General features: G+C 40.4%; 3 protein-coding genes across 6 annotated transcripts; 1 reads left to right on the forward strand and 2 right to left on the reverse strand.

Annotated features, from left to right (window-relative positions):
• The first annotated feature begins 1,105 nt into the window (after positions 1-1,105).
• Positions 1,106-6,923, forward strand: las1l (LAS1 like ribosome biogenesis factor). 4 transcript variants are annotated; one of them, XM_020485246.2, is made up of 14 exons: positions 1,106-1,215; positions 1,645-1,799; positions 2,006-2,131; positions 3,671-3,740; positions 3,892-3,973; positions 4,151-4,318; positions 4,425-4,471; positions 4,896-5,005; positions 5,135-5,220; positions 5,385-5,591; positions 5,685-5,832; positions 5,947-6,278; positions 6,393-6,543; positions 6,671-6,923. In XM_020485246.2, exons 2-14 carry the CDS (start codon positions 1,654-1,656, stop codon positions 6,759-6,761), a joined length of 1,764 nt encoding a protein of 587 aa, XP_020340835.1. In that variant the 5' UTR covers positions 1,106-1,215; positions 1,645-1,653; the 3' UTR covers positions 6,762-6,923. The 4 variants fall into 4 exon arrangements, with proteins under 4 accessions (XP_020340835.1, XP_031682381.1, XP_020340834.1 ...); XM_031826521.1 differs by lacking the exon at positions 1,106-1,215 and adding an exon at positions 1,314-1,528 and having other exon boundaries at positions 5,391-5,591; XM_020485245.2 differs by lacking the exon at positions 1,106-1,215 and adding an exon at positions 1,400-1,528.
• Positions 6,924-7,258: 335 nt separating this feature from the next.
• LOC109892595 (probable ribonuclease ZC3H12B) lies at positions 7,259-16,376 on the reverse strand. Its single transcript, XM_020485249.2, has 6 exons — positions 15,948-16,376; positions 12,889-13,685; positions 12,608-12,747; positions 11,996-12,230; positions 11,804-11,910; positions 7,259-11,706 (listed from the first exon to the last, which is right to left on the reverse strand). The coding sequence occupies exons 1-6, from the start codon at positions 16,143-16,145 to the stop codon at positions 10,262-10,264; spliced, it is 2,922 nt and encodes a 973-aa protein (XP_020340838.1). The 5' UTR covers positions 16,146-16,376; the 3' UTR covers positions 7,259-10,261.
• An 875-nt stretch (positions 16,377-17,251) lies between these two features.
• On the reverse strand, positions 17,252-19,471 carry shisa2a (shisa family member 2a). Its single transcript, XM_031826522.1, has 2 exons — positions 18,121-19,471; positions 17,252-17,915 (listed from the first exon to the last, which is right to left on the reverse strand). Exons 1-2 carry the CDS (start codon positions 18,404-18,406, stop codon positions 17,386-17,388), a joined length of 816 nt encoding a protein of 271 aa, XP_031682382.1. The 5' UTR covers positions 18,407-19,471; the 3' UTR covers positions 17,252-17,385.
• Between the last annotated feature and the right edge of the window lie 2,757 nt (positions 19,472-22,228).

Here is a 22,228-nt window from a genome sequence, read left to right on the forward strand (position 1 = left end):
TGGGACAGGCGCACCGGATAGGGTGGTTAGGCATATTTGATAAAAAAAATTGCCATTGCATATTATTTGCAACAAACACCTAGTCAGAACTATATTTTATAGGCTAATGGATCGAATAAATATAAAGCAGATTTATTTTTACAATCAATTATTGAACCTCAGACGAGCCTTTTCTAATGACACGGTCTGACACCCCCATATGACACAACTTCCAATCAATACAATAATCACCATTTCATATGATGTGCATTTTGTGTACGCAAATGCATCATTGATATCCATTCAAAAGGAATCCAGACAGAAATAGCCTCATTCCACTTCCCCTGACCCATGGACAACCTACTGTATATGGACAGCTACTGAAATAAGGGTCTACTATAAAGGCCTGTCACGATGCATACAAATATAAGCCACATTTCGATACCAGTAAGCTAAAGTAGTGTAACGACCCTGGGTTTATAAGCGCGGAAATCGACCCTGCCGCACGAGCATGCTTTTGCGGCACAGTCGATAGCGCGCCGGATCTCGGGCTAGAAGGTCGAAGGTTCGAGACCTGCTCCCTGCCTGTTTCATTACAGTAGCTTACAATATATTTGATTTCCTGTCCATAAATATAAGTTATAATTCACAATAAATTTGGCCAGGGATGGGCAACTTTTATGGGAGTGGGGCCGTAACAAATCTGAACTCAAGGGGCTGCAATGACTCGAGGGTCTGCATACCCACGCACGAGCCGGCTCGAGGATTTTGGGGGCCCTAAACAAAATTTTAGCCCACCTCTTGACAACGTTTTAGAGTTCATTTCCTGCAATTCTACACATTTTGCCATAGGGCGTAGAGAACATGTTGCAGTTTTACATAAAATATGCTGCAATTCTACACATATTGCCACGAGGCAGAGGGAAGATTTAGCAATTTTATAACTAATTCCATGCAATTCTAGTAATTTTGCCATATGTTGGAGAGACATGTTTGCCGTTTTTAATATGGATCTGAGTGAGTGACAAACGAAATCAACGAGGGCCCCCTGGTCGGTAATTTGACCATGATTACCACACGTTTAGATAGGTAAATGCTAGCCAGCTATCTAAAAATGTTTTGCTGACATGGCCTAATTGAGTGACTGTCAGTGACTGACATGAGAGGAAAAACTGCTGATGCACAACCAAATTTCGAAATTGCACTTTGTGTATTCTACTATTCTAACTCTCATCAGTAAGTAGAGACCCCAACTGAGTTCCAAACAAAATGTTAGTTTTTGTTTTTATTTTATCTGCGGGCCTACAAGAGGGAAGGCTTTAGCCTACATTCATGCGCAACACCTATGACAATACATTACACACTATAATTGTACGATTGAATGGCAGACGAGATGTTAACTGTTATATTTGCTTATTATTTCGTAGTTTTTTTCTATTTATAGCATCATAATTTGGCGGGTGCAATAGCGGAACCTTTTCTGCGCGGTATCGGTTTCTTGCTGTTGCATTTAACCGACCCCACTCTAGTTTGTGGATGATGTTGGCAGGTTAGCATAGGAACATCCCATTTTGGTTAGCCTAGCTAGCTACATGTTTTGCATTAGAGCTAAACTAACTAGGTAAAAACGGTTTGTCTCTAATTGTCTTTCTGTCGTTTCTTTAGCTGGTAAATATGAAGAAAAAAACAACAGAGAAAAAGGGCCATGTAGTTGCATGGATCAACAAAGCAGAATGGGACCAGGTGCTCGAGTATCTGTACTCAAAGGATTGTGCTTTACAAAAGTATGCATTACACCGAATATCGGCGTGGAAGGGCAGGTAAGGCATACACGTATTTGATCTTCAGATAATGTTTTCCTGTTGCATAATTACTATTTTGTTAGCTAGATAATTGCTGAATAGCTGGTTAGCTTAGCTTGTAGCTAACGTTAGTTCGTGTCCAACTCATCCCACCACTGCTGTTTTCTAGTGGACAAAGCCGTTCCTAGATGAAAAATATTATCACATTTGATTTATTTTTTCAGATTTGCCCACAACACTCCCATCGCTGTAGAAAGCACAGCAGACCTGGTCAGATGTCAAATACTTGACAGATCAGGAAAACTTGACGCTGACGACCTGGTCTTGCTTTATGGAACAGCACTCATGAGGTTGAAATCGCTTTTTTAATGTTTAAATGTGCTCATACAAGTCCGGTTCATTGTTACATTTTCTCACGTGGCTGCATACTGTTGCAATCAATGATGTGTGTGTATATACAGTGCCAGTCAACAGTTTGACACCTACTCATTCCAGGGTTTTTAATTTTACTATGTTCTACATTGTAGAATAATAGTAGAATAATAGTGAAGACAACTATGAAATAACACACATGGAGAGGACACATGGAATTGTGGTAACCAAAAAAAGTGTTTAAACCAATCAAAATAGATTTTAGATTCTTAAAACCTTTGCCTTGATGACAGCTTTGCACACTCTTGGCATTTTCTCAACCAGCTTCATGAGGAATGCTTTTCCAACAGTCTTGAAGGAGTTCCCACAAATGCTGAGCACTTGTTGGCTGCTTTTCCTTCACTCTGCGGTCCAACTCATCCCAAACCATCTCAATTGGGTTGAGGTCTGGTGATTGTGGAGGCCAGGTCATCTGATGCAGCACTCCATCACTCTCCTTGGTCAAATAGCACTTACACAGCCTGGAGGTGTGTTGGGTCATTGTCCTATTGAAAAACAAATGATAGTCCCAGTAAGTGTAAACCAGATGGGATGGCATATCGCTGCAGAATTCTGTGGTTCACCTACAGTCTCACAAAGACACGGCGGTTGGAACCAAAGATCTCAAATTTGGACTTTCCACCGGTTTAATGTCCATTGCTCGTGTTTCTTGGCCCAACCAAGTCTCTTATTCTTATTGGTGTTCTTTAGTAGTGGTTTCTTTTGCAGCAATTCGACCATGAAGGCCTGATTCACGCAGTCTCCTCTGAACAGCTGATGTTGAGATGTCTGTTACTTGAACTATGTGAATCATTTATTTGGGCTGAAATCTGAGGTGCAGTTAACTCTAATGAATATCCTCTGCAGCAGAGGTAACTCTGGGTATTCCTTTCCTGTGGCGGTCATGAGAACCATTTTAATATAGCACTTGATTGTTTTTGCGACTGCACTTGAAGAAACTTTAAAAGTTCTATATTTTCCGGATTGACTGACCTTCATGCCTTAAAGTAATGATGGACTGTCATTTTTCTTTGCTTATTTGAGCAATTCTTGCCATAATATGGACTTGGTCTTTTACCAAATATGGCTATCTTCTGTATACCACCCTTACCTTGTCTCAACACAACTGTTTCCCTCAAACGCATTGAGGAAAGAAATTCAAGGCACACCTGTTAATTGAAATGCATTCCAGTTGACTACCTTGTGAAGCTGGTTGAGAGAATGCCAAGCGTGTGCAAAGCTGTCAAAGGCAAAGGGTGGCTACTTTGAAGAATTTTGTTTAACACTTTTTTTGGTTACATGATTCCATATATTATTTCATAGTGTATGTCTTCACTATTATTCTACAATGTAGAAAATAGTAAAAATAAAGAAAAACCCTTGACTGAGTAGGTGTCCAAACTTTTGACTGGTACTGTATATAATTTAAAAAACGTGTTTTATTGATTCCTCTATTGGCTTGATATTTTTCTCAATAGGTTTGTCAACTTAATTACAGAGCGTCAGCAGGGGAAAATCGCTCGTCCCCTCAGAAGGCTAGCCAGCAATGTGAGTAATTGAAAAAAATATATGTAATTCTTGCATCATGATTAATAAATCTAATATTACATTTTCCTCTGCTCACTACTCATGAAATTATCATGTCGTCTGGGGGACCTCACTATACAGGTGATGGAATAATAAATACATGTTTTTATAGTTGAAGATCCCTGAGTGGATTGTAAACCTCAGACATGACATTACCCACCGCAAGCTCCCTACCTTGAAATGGTGTCGCAAAGGTGAGCATGAACGAACAGATGAATTTTTCTCTTTAAGAATTTCATAATCTCAGAGACCATGGGTTTTTATCCTCATCCTCAATAACAATATGATATCATTCCTACTTTCCATTGTGACTTTGGACTTTCTGCAGTGATCTTACTCTTAGTTGTGTTGATGTCTTTTCTATTTTGCAGGTTGTAAGTTTGTGCTGGAGTGGCTTCAGCAGGAGTACTGGTCCAGGCAGCTGGGCAGTGGGCTGGCTGAGAACTGGGAGTCCCAGTCTGAGGGGGAGGATGGAGAAGATGAGCTTCAGAGGCAGGAGGATGAGCTCATCACCAGACAAAAAGAAATTGAATCCTACAGTAAGTTGGAAACATTTGAACACTTTAGATGCTGCTTATTACCTTTTCAATTTCATTTTTATTTTCAAAGGGTATTTAAAACAGCTTTTTTTCCCTCTCTTTTCAGAGAAGGCACGAGAGTTATTGATATCTTTTGAAAAAGAGCAGTTTCAGGTATTTACACCCCCTGCATTACCCTTTGCCTGTTACATTTTTGTATTGATTTGTGAAATCCCTTAACAGCAGGATTGTTAGATTTATTTGCACTGTATGCCATGTACGTCAAATGTATGTGAATCATGCATAATCAACATCAAGGACGATATGGTTGTGGGAAGTCCTCAAAACATTTAATCACAATTCATAACCACGTAATAATTTTCCTATGATTGAGACTTGCCCACTCAACTCAACCCACTATATTAGAGGGTGAAGATGTCTGTTCTCTAGTCTGCACAGCATTTCCTCTTCCATCTGTAAATGAGGGCCTCTCAAGATAGGCATTTTGTTATTGACATCACTCTTGAGTGATTGGGTTTTCTCTACTGCCAGAAATGTTTATAGTGGTTGGTGGTCATTACTCTTTTCTTTTGTTTAGATGTTTGAAGGATTTCTAGAGGAGGACAAACTGTCGAGCTTGTGGCCAGAACCCTCTGCAGACATGAGCTGGATCCTTGCCCAGATCAAGCACTTTGCATTAGAGTCTAGGTCAGTTAACACATTTATTGGTATTGCAGTGATTGTCAAATCCACAAACTGCATCAGATTGTATTCTACAAGAATAACGTAATTTAAAAAGCAAAGCTCCAGGCCCTCATTGTTCTTTTTCCCATATAGTGAAATACTAATAGATGCATTGATTGAGGATGGATTCATGGTTCCAACCATTGAACAACTGGTGTCACTTAGTGTCGACAACTCAGGTAAGACTGGGATTAGGTAGATTTTCTCCCAATACATTTCTTAAAATAAATCTGTGTAAATCCCATGTTGATTTTATTTACAGATGTTGTAAGACTGGGAACATGTTAAATACTGTAAGCCATACACACTTACCTGAGTGACTAGAATGCCTTTGTTTTTGAAGATGCAGACCCCACTGCTCCCCACCTTCCTCGAGTTGTCCTGCGTTTCTGGCTGCCCCTCCTGAAGGATCTCAACTCTCAGCTCTTCATTCATCTCCTCCTGGAGAAACTGTTTGTGGAGCTGCAGCAGCTCCCTGAAGACAACCAGAAACACAGATCCTTCTACATCGCTGGGTGGATTTCTGAGGTCATCCTCTGCAACTCCAACAGTACGATCATTTTCTACCCCAATAACAAAATAACTCTATGTAAATACAAAACTGTGCTGGATTTACTGATGTGGATTAATTTTGTTTCTACAGAGAATGAATACCATTATGAATCGAAAATCCAGAGGAAAGCCAGACTGAAGGACAAGATCTTTATGAAACGCATCCAGCTGAGGTGGCAGCAACTCCTTGCAGCATGTCTGAATGCTCCCTGCGTGGCCACGCCTCACCTGCTCCAGCAGTAAGTGACTTCATAATGTACATACATCACTTACTGTGTTCTCTACTGTTGTACCAGCTTATGAAATATAATTTGTCATTATGTTTGAAAATTACTTACTGTTTGAACTTTTAGGATCCTGGAGGACATGGAACATCTGATGCCCTTGGACACCCGACAGAAGCTACTCAGACTGAGCAGTATCTACACTCAGGGGGCAGACTCTGGGTGTGACCCTCCCATGGAGCATTCAGGCCAGCCTAGCGGTATCTACACCCTGGAGAGCCTGCATGAGAGGCTGCGGGTGCAGTCCAAACACCAGGTCTACATGATGCACCCAGGAATCGTGTCTGACTCACGCAAGGCCCTGCCAGAGAGGACCGAGGACTTCCAAGAGCACCTGAGCCCAGATGTCCTGGCCGAGAGGGCCGCGGAACTCAGGGGTTCTCCCTGGCAAGTTTGCACAGGTCAGTTCAGTTGTCATGCCAATTTGCAGAACATGAATCTGATCATCTGATTCCACAATATTTCATTAGAATATTACATTTGATCTAAATAGGTTTGTTTTCTCACCTGTCTAGACAAAGTCCAGTGGAAGAACTATCCTCTTGGGAAAGTTCCAGGCCAGTCAGAGGACCCTTCCTGCCTAATGGTAGATAACTTCTCTACCATTATGGTGTTTGACCAGCAGGTGGAAATGGAGAATGCCACTCAGCACAATGCGCATGCAGGGTAAGAAACAAAATGTTATACTATATATCTGTAGGCATCCATAGAAATAAAAGTGAGTAAGTAAGATCAACCATCACTAAGCAATTGTACTTAATCTGATCAGTAATGTTTCTCTTAATCTCTCCAGGGTCTCAATGCCACACAGAGTCACCACGGATGGGCTTCTCTGGACACACAATGACATCAGCAAATTGAAAGCTGGCCTGCAACTGTTTTAAACAAATATGCCAATACTGTAAAATAAAGGCCTTCACTGTCATTGATCTTCATCTGCAAACGCATTGCATTGTTTCTACTCTGACATGCCAAAAGCATTTATTTTATTTTTTTCCAGCAAAGGCACGTGGCAAATAAAAGTACTTAGAGTACCCAAGACATTGTATTACGTTCTTTTGATTTTAAATATTAAATTCCATCTTACTTGCAAACAAGGTTCCTGAATCCCTGTTATGCCACTAATGTCAAATACAATTGGCTAATTCTTATGAATTTAGTCAGTCAGAACAGTGTTCTGGAAATCGGTGTGGCACAGATAAATCAAATCAAAGTTTGTCACATGTACAGGACACAGTACCATTTAATTGCTTACTTACAAGTTCTTATAACAAAGGTGACTAGTTTCAGCAGCCATCTGAACCCCTTGGATGGGGAACTGCTATAGAAAATCTAAATTCCGTTGGACATCAAAGAGAACACTTGACACGGCCAACAAAAGAACACTGTATAAACATAGTCTTGCTTTATTTGAGGAAACAAACACTTCGTCATTGAGACTTACATTTTGTTTGAGCCAACAGACCCAAAGAGTTCGTTTTGTCTTTTGGTAATTGTTTTGTCACTTAAAACAATTTTAAAAGCAATGCGTTTAATTCAACATGGAATAGAACAAACTACTGCAGCTCATAACACACGGCCTAGTTGTCAACTCACTCTTATAACCCTTTTACATTGCAAAACCACAATACAAGACAGTTCAATGTAACTTTAGGACATGAGAGCTGCACTAATTCACAAATCTGACTTGGTAAGCGCATTTATCATTCATAATAGCACACATCAATATTGTTTTTGTTGTAAATCTCATAGTACCTGAGAATTTATATTGTGGGTGTATGAGAATTTACCATTTCAGGTAAGCTGATATTTAGAACACAATTCAAGGTTAATCTACACATTGGACATTTCTGTAGTTTTTCAAACATCTACCTGCTGTGTTCAATTCCAACAAAATCAACTGCAAGTTGCTCAGACCACCAATAGACTGAAATCAGTCAGTCATCACAAACAAGCCTATCTTGTAAATTCAATGTAATTACAAAGGCTCACAGCAAAAATACAATTTCTCATTTGAAACAATAGAATTTAAACCAATATACTCTCACATGCTTTAAAATACTTAAGGCTAGATCAAGTGCCATTGGTGAGAGTCACAGATTTCTAAAGTAAACCACAAATCAATAGTTATAATCTTGTCACCAAAAAAGGTGGTTATCCATCAAATATTTTTCCACAGGTTTTACCCATGTCCAATCAGAGGTAATTGACGCGGTCTCCTAAATACTAAATCATACTGACACCGTCACTCAACTTTACTGTGGCAGTAGCCTAAGAGTTGAATATAGTATTGTGGGTCAATTTTTTTTTCTTTAAGTATTTATTTAAATAACCCCCTAGGTGTCGTAACCCAAGCATATATGACTGACATTGCAACCTATTCAGTTTTCTGTGCAGCAATTAAACGTTTTGGCATGTTTTTCAATATGTCAATACATTTAAATATAGATGGTATCAACACAGGAATAGAGCAGATATGGATAAAAAAGTTAGAGAGGGGTCACATTTTTTTACCAAGCTGCTTGGGTTACAACACAGCAAAAAAACATTGATGCAACAAGTTAAATAGCGCATTGAAACTGTACAATGAGTGGTCATTTCAGTATTAATACATACACAGAGAAAGGACACGATGCTTACAGCTGCACACAGGGTATCTATGCACTTCCATGTAGCGCGTAAGTGTCCCTGTAAATAAACTACTGTGCCCAGTAAGAAAAAGTACATACCAATGGGCTACTCCCAGTGACACACAGTGTCACAAACATTATGGCATTGTATTTTTTTTTCTAAAATAAAACTTTTAATGATACTGTACATTTCATAAATATATTTTACAATCAAGAAATAGATACAATTTGTATCAACAAACAAAGGTCATTTCTAGACATTTTAGGCTTTGTTGTTTGCGGCACTTCAAAATGGGGGGGGGGGGGGGGGGGGCTCTCTTCTACTCTCATCTAAAATATGAAACATGCACGTCATGTCAAAAATAAACAAAATATGAACGTGCATTAGATATGGCCCAAGACCTTGATTTCAGATCATATTTTACTCACTGAGAAAAGAAACAATTCCATAAGTCTTTAGAAATGATATTATAACCAACATATTTCACATCATAATGAAACCTTTCAAACGTGAGGGGAAAAGGTAGGCACGCAAACTGTAAGCCAAATGCCAGAAACAACCCTGACGGCAGCCTCGCATTCTGAGTGTTTCACAGGAAGAAACATTTAGGCAGTGTGTCACACCTTCTCATGAAGAGACAACAGGCCCAACATGGCCTGCTCTTAGTTCATGAAAAAACAAAAGTCAACAAAGCCCCAAAATTCTTTTGGGCAAATAACATTCAGAAATGTTTTTTTTGTTTTCTTTACATGTGTTCATTTATATGGGTTGTCTCTCAGCATTAATAAGGAAATGGATGCTTTTCTTTAAAGCATTTTGCCAAAGAGACTTCACCAGTTCCTTAGTAATTACAAATAAGTCATGTTAGACACAATGGAAGTGCCATTAAGTCACATGCCAGGTCCCAATGATATATACACATGCTCAAAATGATTCCAATAATGTTCATGTAACACAGTTACATTAATGTAACTAATCAACACAGCAAGCCATACAATATACCATAGGAAAGGCTTACAACACTGGTGTGATGTTACACTACTATCCAATCAATTGTCTGCGTCAAAACTATAATTGCTTTATAATGACAAGGTCAATTATCTATCTTTTTGGCATTATTTCAGCAGCTTTGAAATGGCTTTCATGTGTCATATGAGCACAGGTGTTTTAAGTCTGATATTTCCCAGTTCTAGTTTGGCTTGCTTATATACGTGCACTCACAAGTTCTACCAAAATAGTAGCTTTGTAAAGTGAGATTGAGAAAATATATATATAATTCTAAATACTTACAGTGCTTAACATTTAAAAAGCAAAAGAGACTGACCTCAACAACATAAGGATATTCATTGAAATCCATTAAACAATGACTGGAGAAGTGAGGTCATTCAGATATAAGGCCATTAAAATGTAAAAGTTCATGCTCTGAGGTATGGTTGCACTCACTTCCCTCTGTCTTTTACCACAAATCATTGCACAATAAACAACAAAGTCACATAGTATTTACATCAGTGTCAGATATGCACAATATTATCTAGGTATAGTGAACTAATTCCTCACTGTATCAAATGATAGAGGACTACGTTTAAATTCAAATACATAATCTTACCATCAGTCAAAGTTTCCCTTACATTTGATTATAATGATTTTGGGTTTCTGAATTTCATGAGGAGAAATAGTTTTGATGACAAATCAATAACTTCAAATATAGAATACTATTCAGACAATTGTAGCTTCAAAAATAAAATAAAAACACTTAATGGCAAGACCTCAGCTTCGTGACAATGACAGCAGCGAGTTGTTGTGGGTCCGTTAGATGAGGATTTTTCTCCATGACAGAGTGCACCACGAAAGCGGGGAAGATGTTGCAGAGGTTGCGGTATGTTTGGTACTGGTGCTCTGGGATGACATGGCGCTCCTGGTGCTCGGCTTGAGGCGGGTTCTCCCACGGAGACCTCCAGATCTGCTCCATCTTGTCAGGCATGCTGCGGACCATCACCCGCTCACAACACGGCTGCATCAGGCTGTTACTCAGGGGGTACGAGTGGTATCCATAGGATTCACTGCCGCAGGGCAGCGGGTCCCAGCTGGCATGCTGCTCGCGGCACAGTGGGGGTCTCCGCTGCCTCATGGGGTTACTCTCGTACAGCCTGGAGTCTGAGATGCTGTCCATGCGTGTCATGCCCAGGGAGCGTCCCGGTTGTGAGGACTGTGACGGGAGGACATTCTGAGGTAAGGGGTAGTCCCCTGGGCAGCTGGACCTGGCCCCAACAGCAGGGTGCTGGACATGCGGTGCCAGGTGGGATATGGACTGCTTCCTGCTTGGACCCTGCTTAGGCTGCTCAGGGCCATAGCTCTGCACTCGGGTCAGGGCCTCGTGGTGGAACCCCCCATGGGAGAAGGCCTGGAGTCTGCTCTGTGCAGGAGACTGCTGCCCCTTTATGCTCTCATCCAGGCTACCGTCCACTGAGCTCATGTATAATTCCCCATAGGAGGAGAAGGAGTCACTGTTAGAGTGGCTGAGGCAGGGCTCAGGGCAATGCTGGCTGGGATTTCGCTGATAAATCCCATGCTCATGCTCCATGCTACAGAAGCTGTCCACGTTGTGCATGCTGCTCATGCTCATGTTAGAAAAATCACTAAGCATAGAGTAGTATCCGTGGTCTGTGCTCACAGAATCATATTTAGGAAACTGTTCACTGTAAGTGACAGAAGCACCATGGCTGTTGGTGACTAGGATGGGTGGGTGTGGGTACTGTACACTAGACATGTGCTCCAGGGAGCTGTGGGTGAACTGGAGGGAGCCGGGTACTGGGCTGCTGGCTGATCGAGTGTTCAAGGCACCAGCCCCGTGGCTCTTAGCAGGCTGCATGGTGGGCACACTGAGGGCAGACACGAGGGAAGGCACAGAATTTGCCTCAGGCTTACGGACAGCAGACAGTCTCTCCTCTGGCTCGCAGGCCACTGAGCGGATGCTGGGGTCAGACTGGCGCTTGGGGGCCACACGTTTAGCCTCAGAGCCACTGTCCCCCTTAGCTGTGGTGGGTCCAGTGCCACACTTGGCCAGGGCCCCCTCGCTCATTGTCTTTACAGCAGACAACTTGGCAAACGCTCTCAGTTCATCAGCCACTGACCGCTGAGGCTGGTTTGCACGCTCTGGGTGATAGTACTTGCACTTATGTCCATAAGTGCATTTTTTCCCTGTTTAAGGTGATATAAAAGAGAGCACAAGTTAAACAATATTGACATCAGCAGTACAACCACAAAAATAAAATCATAATTTGTTGAGACAACCTACCATATGGACAGGGTTGCTTTTTGTGCTCTTGAACAACAGGACGCTTGCGGAGGAAATTCTCTAAACTTGGACCATGTCTTCCTAAAGGATCATCAGGTGGCATGAATCTGAAACATAAAAGGAGAATATGCTTAGTCATTCTGTAGTTAATTATACTCCCTACCCAAGTCGCAGAGGGCTATGATGACTTACTTATCATTGACAAATGAGTACATCAGCAGTCGCTCCTCTATGAACTTCTTCCACTCTGGCTTCTCATTCTGTAAGTCCCTGTAGTTGTCATTTGACACAATAATGCCATCAGAGTCACAGGCCAGCTTCACTATGAAGCGATCATCATAGCACACCACTCTCCTTCCTTGGACTCTCCTAGATGGGGTGAACACTAGGATCTTTTCTTTCTCTAGCTTCCGCAAAATGTCTTGGTCTGTGAAAAGAAAAGCATTAAATCAGTGAAGAACAGCAGTGTACAAATTGTTACATAGAACTATGTAGGCCTACGTACCTGTGGTTTCACATTGACATTTTCATATGCATTGCATTTGAAAACAAACTCAAATTAATTGTGGCTAAACATTTATCCAAATTCATGTTATTGTTCATTCAAAATTATATACTTAAAATGTTAGTTATTTTTCTAACTGTGGGTCGTGCTTTTTTGCATGGGGAAAATGGAACTCAATGTCAAAACATGTTGATTAAAAAAGCACACACACACAGATGCCCCCCACCCCTCCCCCAACACAGACAATTTTTTATAAAACACCTTGTCTAATGTGGCTAATTGAAGTAGAGCTTTAGTACCTGTAATGGGGGCGTCAGGTCTCGACTGCTCTTTCCTCCAGGCAGGAACAAACACTGTGATGTCTTTGTGTCCTTTCTCCACAAACCAATCAACAGCCAATTGGATACCAAGGCAAGAGAACACCTCTTTGTTTCCATGGCTACAAAACAACACAACCAAATCTAGTAAAAGGTCTGCTTGTAAAGCCAATTCAATTACAGCCATAAAAAAAACAGATGGTTCAGAACATTCTGCATGAGGCGAGATTTGTTTTGATTGTGTGTGTCTAATAGAGACTTACCTCATCGCCACATTCGATCCATCAATGACGATAGGCCTGAGATTATCATAAGGATCCACAGAATCATCTTCAAGTGACACCTCCGGACTGACAGCCTCTTTGACACAGGGGCCTCCACGGGAGACGAACGTGCCGGTGTTACTGCTGGCTTGAACTTCCGGTTCTCCTTTATTACCAAGCCTTACAAGCTCAGCCAGAATGTCATTGATAAGGGCAGCAGCCCCTAACTTGTTCAGCACGGTCTCCACCTGTTCACCTGAGTATCCCAGCTTCAAGGCAAACTCCATCTTGGTTTGGTACTCCTTGTCACTGGCATGTTTAAGCACTGCAGTGGCCTTGGTGTCTTCAATGCGGAGCTCTGGTAGAGTGCAGCTCTGGGAGAAGCTGGGCCGGTCCAGGCATGGAGAGCGACAGAGCTGCCGGTGAGGCTTGGTGGCACTAAAGGGCTCTTTCCTCTTACAGCCGCCGCTGTTCAGCTGCAGCTGATTCTGCTCCTCTGACTCGCTCTCTGAGCTGCTTCCCTCCTCAGACTCCCCACTGGGCTGCTGGGCCTCAGTCAGCTCAGGGGCCTCTTCCCTGCATGGGTGTTTCTCCATTTTGATCTTCTCCACCATCGACCATGCCGTCATCACGTTCCTCTCGCCACCGGAGATGTCCACCACATGCTCCCTCACCTCCACCACAGCCTGAGAATCATACTCGATGGCGGACTTCAGCGCAGCCAGCTGTATGTGTAAAGCCAACGTTAGACGCTCCCTCTTTCGGTGAGCTGGCGAAATTAAGGACACTATGTAATCCTGGAGGAAAAAGGGTAATTGTCAATAAATCACCAAACTGGCCAAATGTCATCCCTGTCTATAAGTACAAGATTCAATGCATGTCTAATTCATGTGTAAATGTTAAGTATGGCATCAGAGGAAATCTAAGGCCCCTGAACTCCCCATGAAATGTAAAAACTGGAATGGTGCAATGCACCAGACTCTTCAAGAAATTGATGTGTCAATGTTAATTGTATCCGTTCCTGTTCAAATAAAATATAAATATCCATTGTCATTGACTTAATGCAAAGGCTGAGATGCATGAGATTACATGAGCATTTAAACAATAAATATGCATACAGACCCAAGTGCTTTAAAACAAATGGAAACGGATTGCATGTGCTCCTGAAACCGGTACTTCCCCAGGTCTTGCAGATAGTAGATTGCTAGCTACTTCCATTAGTGCTTCAAGAGGCTCAGCCCATGAAATGGGTTGCCTAGCAACACCGCCCTGTCATCAGCTAACTGCTTTTTAGCAGTCACGACTAACAGAACACAGTCCATCTTTCTCTAGGCAGCCTGGCAAACATGGTTAACGTAGCATGCCTCAAAATATGAGATTTACAATGTAAAACACTAGTAATATTAGGCGCATAAATCAATGTAAGAAACAAACACAACAAAAGCATTAATTCAGTACATTGCTACATATTTTCCCCAGTTTTATACAGATTGTATCCTAACCACCACATTGTCAAGAGCCAAAGCTAAGGGAAAAACAGACATTTGATAATCACATAAAAACAGAAAATGTCCATCTCTAGTAGTCTTTCTATGGTGTTCTTCTATCAAAGGGTAAAACTAATATAATGAGCCTTATGCTTATGATGAGCCTAAAGGTTTTATTGACTTACTTACTTAGAGAGCCTAATTATTTTCCCACCTCATATCAAAGAAAGTGAGTCAAGACTCTATAGAAAACATAAGATAATAGAGTAGATCTGGCCTGAGAAAGTGGTGGAATGAAACTACTGTACTTGATCCTTAGAACAAATATAGCTAGGCTATACATGATATGAACAATAACCTATTGGGAGGAGACGAGCACATTCAATAACAAAAGTGGCAGATTATTTTCAGATGCCCTCACAACATCAACACAAAGACATTTGTGTATATGTAGGAAACCTGGTAGCTACCCCACACAACAATACTGATGTGTTGGAATTTCCTGGCATTACATGGCATAACAGCAAAGAAGCCCCATCCTCCACAGAACAGGCTGAGGCACAGCAAGGCCACAAGACTAAAGCACTGCACATGCACAGGCTTGTGCAGCCCTGTCTCATAGCAACAAGTGGAACATGTGCCTTCAGAAGCACTGGATGGTTGGTCAAGCTGAAACGTAAATGGATGCGGAGGCCCCACAGCGAAGCTGCAAAGTACAGATTTGCTGCAGTAATGGGGGTCTCTAAAGCACACAACACCATGAGTAAGTCAAACCGATGTCAAATAAGGGGTCATTTAAGTAGCTATGATGAGGTTTGCAACATTAGTGCGAAATGTTCGTAGCTGGTGCTGCTTACATAATGAACGTTAGACACCAATGAATCCGTTCTAAGGTGAGCTAATACTGATTAGATAGATAGCAAGATCCTACGAGTTTATTTGGCACATTTGGCATCACGTTTCAGAAACATTCGTGCAAAGGGTAGCTATCTGGGCTAGTTAATACTACTAGCTAGCTCACAATCATATCAAATAAATAAATACCTGTGATCATATTTCCCATTCATTACTGGTAACGTTAACGTCGTTGGCTAGATGAGATCGAGACCTGTAGACACTAGCTAGCTAACACATTAGCTGAAAAGCGTCCAACAGAAATGAACCACATCATTCAGGTCAATTTTGGCACTGTAAAAATGGCATCTATTCAGAGCAAAAAAAAATACTCAAACAAGTTGTATAGCACTAGCTAACTACGTTTGCGAAGTAGCTAACGTTAGCTACTATTAGCTTGTTAGCTAAGAATGTGGCAGTAACGTTAGTTAACGTATACTAGTTAGCTAACGTTAGCAACATAAGACTGAAAACAAAAAGGACAGTACGTTACATGTAACTCTAGTCAGACGTTATCAACTCCACTACAATAACAGATGAGCTTAATAGACTAACCTTCGTTAGTACTAGTTAGCTGCAAACATTAGCCTGCTAGCTAGCGAACGTTACTCTCCAGTCCAGAGATAGATAGGCTGTTAAACACAAAGCATATGTTAACGTCCCAGAAAAGTTACATACTTTTGCCTTGGTGCAGTCATCTTCCTCGCCCTCTCCGACACGAACTATGATTATATTGCTGGTGCTGACATTTGCGCTGTCGCAGTTTGACTCAGCGGATCCGTAGCTGACCCTCACCCGGAAAATACGCTCAATGTGCTGGATGGAACGGTGAAGCAATGGGCCTGCATTTGCGGGCACTGCCAGCTCCAAAACCATTTATTATGATAAATCAACGACTCACGAATATAACGCACTCAGCTGTCTCACGAATTGCTTAGCTGTGATGTTTTGTTCAGAATGTAGTAAAGTAGATGTATTTAAGTTATTTAGCTAGCTAGCTATTACAGTCTATTCACGAACATTACAGCTAGCTAAATATCATTCATCATCCCCTCCCTTCATCATTTCTGACAGCCTCCCACATACTGTCTCTTAGCAACAAGTAGGACGCCCTCTGACGCCGATTCCGTGCAATGTCTGCTAAACTAAAAATAAACATTCTGGGGCCGTTCCAGGTCGTCTTTTTGCAATCCCGCTGCATAGAGGATCATATTTTAGATTATCTGCAGAAGGAATTTGCAGAAGGAATTACCACCTCATAAAGCCAGTCCACTTTAATCAACACAGACTGTTTTAACTGCAAATTCAATTTGGCTATTTATTTTCAGCAAACTTTAAAAAGTATTAGCAGACTCACATGGCCTCAAATATCATAACTCTTGTTTTGGTGGGCATTCCATCTACAGGCTGTTATCATTTGAAATGTGCATGTCTTACTAAATACTACCCCCCATTCCTTATTATCTTGGCTACTGTATCACAATGTCCTATGTAAAACTGTTTTTAGCCTTGACACTAATGACCTGCATAAGGTAGTTGATTATCTGTGTGCATCCCCTGAACCCCAAGCTGTGCCCTCCTATGTACTTATCCTTCACTTCCCCCAACTCATTTTCAAGAGATTACCACAATCCCCTCTTTACCTAGGTTTTTTCAGAGATTGCAACCTCCATCCATTGTCCTTCCCTCCCGCTGTTTTTCCCCACACACCAGTAAGTAAGTACACTCTTTTGAAAACATCTGGGATACATCACAAAAGACTTTAACTACAAATCTTCTGGCCATCCTGAAGACAAAGCTTGTTTGCAGCCCAAAACATTGGAAGGCTATTGTTTTAGCATTCTATCATGGTACCCGTACCCTTTTGACAATATAGGCCTATGGGATGATTGTCATGCTATGTATTAGTCACTATAGTACAGTGGGATTTTAGACTGTTTGGAATCCTTATTACAGGATCAGAGTTAAGACTTAAGACAAAAAAAAGTTTAAAATACATTTTATTTACACTCATAAATATACACTGAAATCAGTGGATAATAAACATTCCATAAATAACTCTTAGACAAGGCAAGTGGGCACTCAAAAAATGACTGTCATGTGGCAAAAAATCGCCTCATATTGTGACACCTGTGTACAACTGTTCTGTGTGCATTGGAGTCTGAGGGATGGAATGGACCAGTTGGTGTCCGTACATTGAGCGGTTATCTAAGAATGGAGCCATTAGCATAGTGTGCTCTGGGGGTATCCCATAGTTTAGATATGGCTGATAGAATGGACCAGGGGGCTGCGGATGAGGCACATACTGGTTAGACTGTGTGCTTGAAACAGGGTATCCATTATTCAAAGGCGCAACATACATGTTTACGTTGACATCAGTGCCAGGAGTGGAGGTGGTTGGTTGTCTTGGGGGTGCCAAGGTTGATCTTCCTGTTGAGCTGGAACTAGACTGGCGAGATGGAGTCATGCTCTCTGGAGATGGCCCTCCAGATTCCATCAGGCTGGTCTGGAAGGGTGCTGATGCATTTTGACGATCCTGTGCCTTTGGTTTTAGGCACTGGCAGCAACATATGGACACAATGGTACCAAGTAGCACAAAGGACAGAAATGTGCTCACAACTATCACAAATGGCAAGTAGGCGGGTACTGGAGGGGAAAAAAGATAGAACAAAATGTAAATGCTAAACCACAAACCACGATCGATGAATTGTATACATTGAACCAAAATTACTATGCCTGCTATTTACTTCTAACAGAAATACTTTAACGTTTCCAAGGGAGAGATAATTTAGCCATTAAAGTTTAAATGTTGAATAAACCAAAAATAGAAAATGTTGACACAAAATCTTACCCGTTGGTGTCATGTTGATTGTGTTATCGTTTTCAAATTCAAAAAATTCTTCCAGGTCACAGGAGCTCTGATCCAGCCTCGCCTCCGCAGCCGTGCAACAGTAGCGGAGAGCACAGGTCCCACAGCAGTACTTTGCATCCTGGCCGTCATACTGCTCTGGACACTGGAAGCCCTTGTGCCAGATCTTGTAAGAGTCGGACCAGCCATGGCAATACTCTCCTGAGCTGGCCACAATATGTTTGTGCATCAAAGAGAAAAATAAATATAAAGTAATTAAAAAACGCATCTTGTATGACAGGAAATACCCTCACACCCAATTGGTGAAACAGTTGTTTGGAGCTTCAAAAAGTTCAAATCAAAAGCCCAATGACATGCTCACAATTGGGAAGAAAATGGTCAATGAAATATCAACAACAATTCAATGAATGAAAAAGTGATGTTATCCAGTCAATGGTCAAGTGGTGAAGCAAGGCAGATCTGTGACCATAATGTGAGTATGTGGCTATTTCACTTCTGTTTTATCCTCTGTCCCCCTCCCTCACACCTATTGTGTGCCTAATATGGGAGGGGCTTGATACATTACTTTGCTAATTTCATGTAGGCCTGCCCCAGGGCAAGACCTGTCTGCACTTTTGGATAAGGAGACAATACTATATGGGCTAATAGGCTACTGGAGATTTTTTTTTAATGTTCATTCAGATTCAACCAGCCTTACTCAATTAGATATTCAAAATAGCAATGTGAGGTCTGGGTGTTATGTGTTACCTTGCATATTTCTTTGAAAAGTTGTTGGAAGAAAATGGAGAGGTCTGCATTCAGTGCAAACAAAAATAAAGTGAGGAGTTGAGGGAGGGAGGGAGCATGTGTTTGATACTACAATGTAGACTTTCAATCTTTAAAATGAATGAAATATACCCTCTGATTCTTGAAGAATATAACTTATAAATGCCTCATGACCTTACTTCAACTGTCATACACCATCAAAACTCCAAATATAACCTAAAATCAAAGGTTATTGGTAGCGTACACAGTTTAGCAGATGTTACAGTGGGTGCAGCTAAATGCTTGTGTTACTAACTCCTAACAATGCAGTAAAAATGTAAAACAAGTACACAAATAATAATAATCCAATACTAAAAAAGAAGAAATCAGGAATGTTAGGACAAATCCATTTAACAACCCAAATAACACTGTATCTGTAATCCAAATGCATGCTGTGTATATATACCAGAAATATATACTAAGAATGATATGTACAGCAGTAGATACAGTATATTACAGTGAGCTATGTTAAGAATCCGGTAAATAAATACAGGCGGTGTATATAAACAAAAATGCAATGTACAGTAGTAGATATATAAGAATGAGCTATGTGAAGAATACAGTATATGAATGAGAATACAGTATATAATCCAGTATATAAATAAGAATCCAGTATATAAATATGCGGTGAGTATTAACAGTGTAACAAAAATGCAATGTGCAGCTGTAGATATATTTGAATGAGCCATATGAGATCACAGTAAATGAATATGCAGTGTGAAAAACAATCTAAAATAAACGGTCCAGTGTTTAATGTCTATATATACATGGGTCAGCAGCGTTGACTGTGTGTGTTTGTGTGTTATGTGTGAGTGAGTCTATCTTTGTCTCTTACTTACTACAGAAGTACTGCTTACAAATCTTACTTACTACAGGAGATGGCGTGATGGCTGTTCAACAGTCTGATGGCCTGGAGATAGAAGCTGTTTTTCAGTCTTTCTGTCCCGGCTTTGATGCACCTGTACTGTCTCTGCTAGATGGTAGCAAAGTGACCTTGTTTTACTCAATGTTTTTTTAACAATGTAATTGTAAACAAACACCATAAAGCCTCAAAACATGGTTAAAACTTTCATTTTGATTTCTAGGATGGTCAGTTCTTGCATCCATAGATATGTATTGGCGGGGACACGCGTTGTTATTCTTTTAAATGCAGATTGCCCTTTTAATATTCTTCTAATTTACTGTGGTGGTTGCGTTAACCGTTTAGGGTTTCATGGACTGGCTATGTCAATGTAGGCCTAAGCCTGGTCTGTCTGATTATTATACTAACTGGATAGCGTAAGATACTAGGCAGAAGAAATACTGATTACATTTAGTCATTTAATCCTTCAACCCCCAACCAACAGGGTAGAGTAAACAAACTGTGCAAACAGTACGCTTGTCAGAGCTTGGAGCCGACTGGGGTGGTGATAATGAGTCTGTTTATCTTACCACAAATTTTTAAGTCTAGATTTAGGAGGTCAAACACTATCTGTACCACACCCAGAGAAGTGCTGTATTCCCATTTACCTAATGAGCTGTAGCCAAGTGACGTTGTTTTGTATATGCTTTCTCAATAATAAACAGAAGTCAGGTCAATTGAATGATATCAAACTTTGACATCAAATACCTAGCTGTCCTAATCAAATGTTGTTGCTGTATTGCAATAATAAAGTGACAGGTTTCTTATTGATAGCAGTCAAGATACAATACATTTTTTATGTCCTTATATAAGCAGTGGTGGAAAAAGTATCCAGAAGTCATACTTGAGTAAAAGTAAAGATACCTTAATAGAAAATTACTCAAGTAAAAGTGAAAGTCACCCAGTACAATAATACTTGAGTAAAAGTCTAAAAGTATTTGGTTTTAAATATACTTAAATATCAAAAGTAGTGTCAAAAGTAAAAGTACAAATAATTTCAAATTCCTTATATAATGCAAACCAGATGTCCCATTTTTAAAAATGTATTTATGGAAAGCCAGGGGCACACTCCAACACTCAGATATAAGTACTTTTGGGTGTCAGGGAAAATGTATTGAGTAAAAAGTTAATTATTTTCTATAGGAATGTAGTGAAGTAAAAGTTGTCAAAAATATAAATAGCAAAGTAAAGTACAGATACCCTAAAAAACGACTTAAATGGTGCTTTAAAGTATTTTTACTTAAGTACTTTACACCACTGTATATAAGCACCTAACCTCCACATTCATATTTATCAGACAAGAGCAGGGAGAAAAAATACATCTCCTATATGCCATATCGCTGAAATCCGTTGCAACGTTAAGGGCCATTTACTAACAAGTCAGCCTCCATGAAACAAGCTTGCTGAATTAGCATCACAAACCCTAAACTGGCTGGCATTGTTTGTTGAATGCTAATTGGAAGGCACTTTAGACAATTGCAATTTACTCTCTTTGTGCTATACCTAATCTCTGCTAATAACATGATGACATGACCAGGATTCTCCAGCCGCTCAGGTTTAGAGTTAAGTCAGTATTATAAATTAAATTGAAATAAAAGTATTTGAGGACTATGAAGAATCATTTAGACTTTAAAGCATGTACTAGCATTCACTAAATTCTTTCACTCAAATATATTATGAGAATATAACAAATCTGGTGTAACAAATTAGACACAGAGCTCCCCAAGGTAAATTTACTCAGATTCACTAATTCAACAGGTTGTTTTATTTGTGATTATTTTGACAAAAGGACAATCAATGCCCTAAATTGTATTATTTTTCAATCAGCAATGACATTTTCTCAGTTATCAGGTTATACATCTGGAGGTAAGTAAAAGAGTCGTTCAGATGATAATAGGGCTATCAATGGGGGGCCTCCCAAGTAATTAGGCAAATCATGGGCCACCCTGCAACACCTCACCCTAACGATTTTGACTAGATAGAGTACAGTTTATGTTAAAATTGCCTTTTCGTAGCAGGTTAGGAGAATTTACGCAACAGGTTAGGAGAATTAACATAGCAGGTTAGGAGAATTAGGTTATGGTTAGGAAAAAGGCCCTCCACATGATAATAAGAATATCCATCTTGACATTCTAATACAGTAAGTGATATTCCATAAATGCATTCATAACCTTTTGTCAACATTGTTAATGAAAGCTTTAGGATATGTTCTTTCTGTGTTCTTATGGTTTAAATCAAGTGGTGTATTTCATATAATTGAAATGATTAATACCTGTACAATAATATCTCATATCAGCACAATGTTAGAGCAAGCAGACACAAAACATAATAAAGTGTTATGGGTGTTTGAACAAGCCAATAATCAGTCTCAGCAAGTGCATGCAA

The sequence above is a fragment of the Oncorhynchus kisutch genome, linkage group LG6, assembly GCF_002021735.2.
Source record: "Oncorhynchus kisutch isolate 150728-3 linkage group LG6, Okis_V2, whole genome shotgun sequence".
NCBI lineage: Eukaryota > Metazoa > Chordata > Actinopteri > Salmoniformes > Salmonidae > Oncorhynchus > Oncorhynchus kisutch.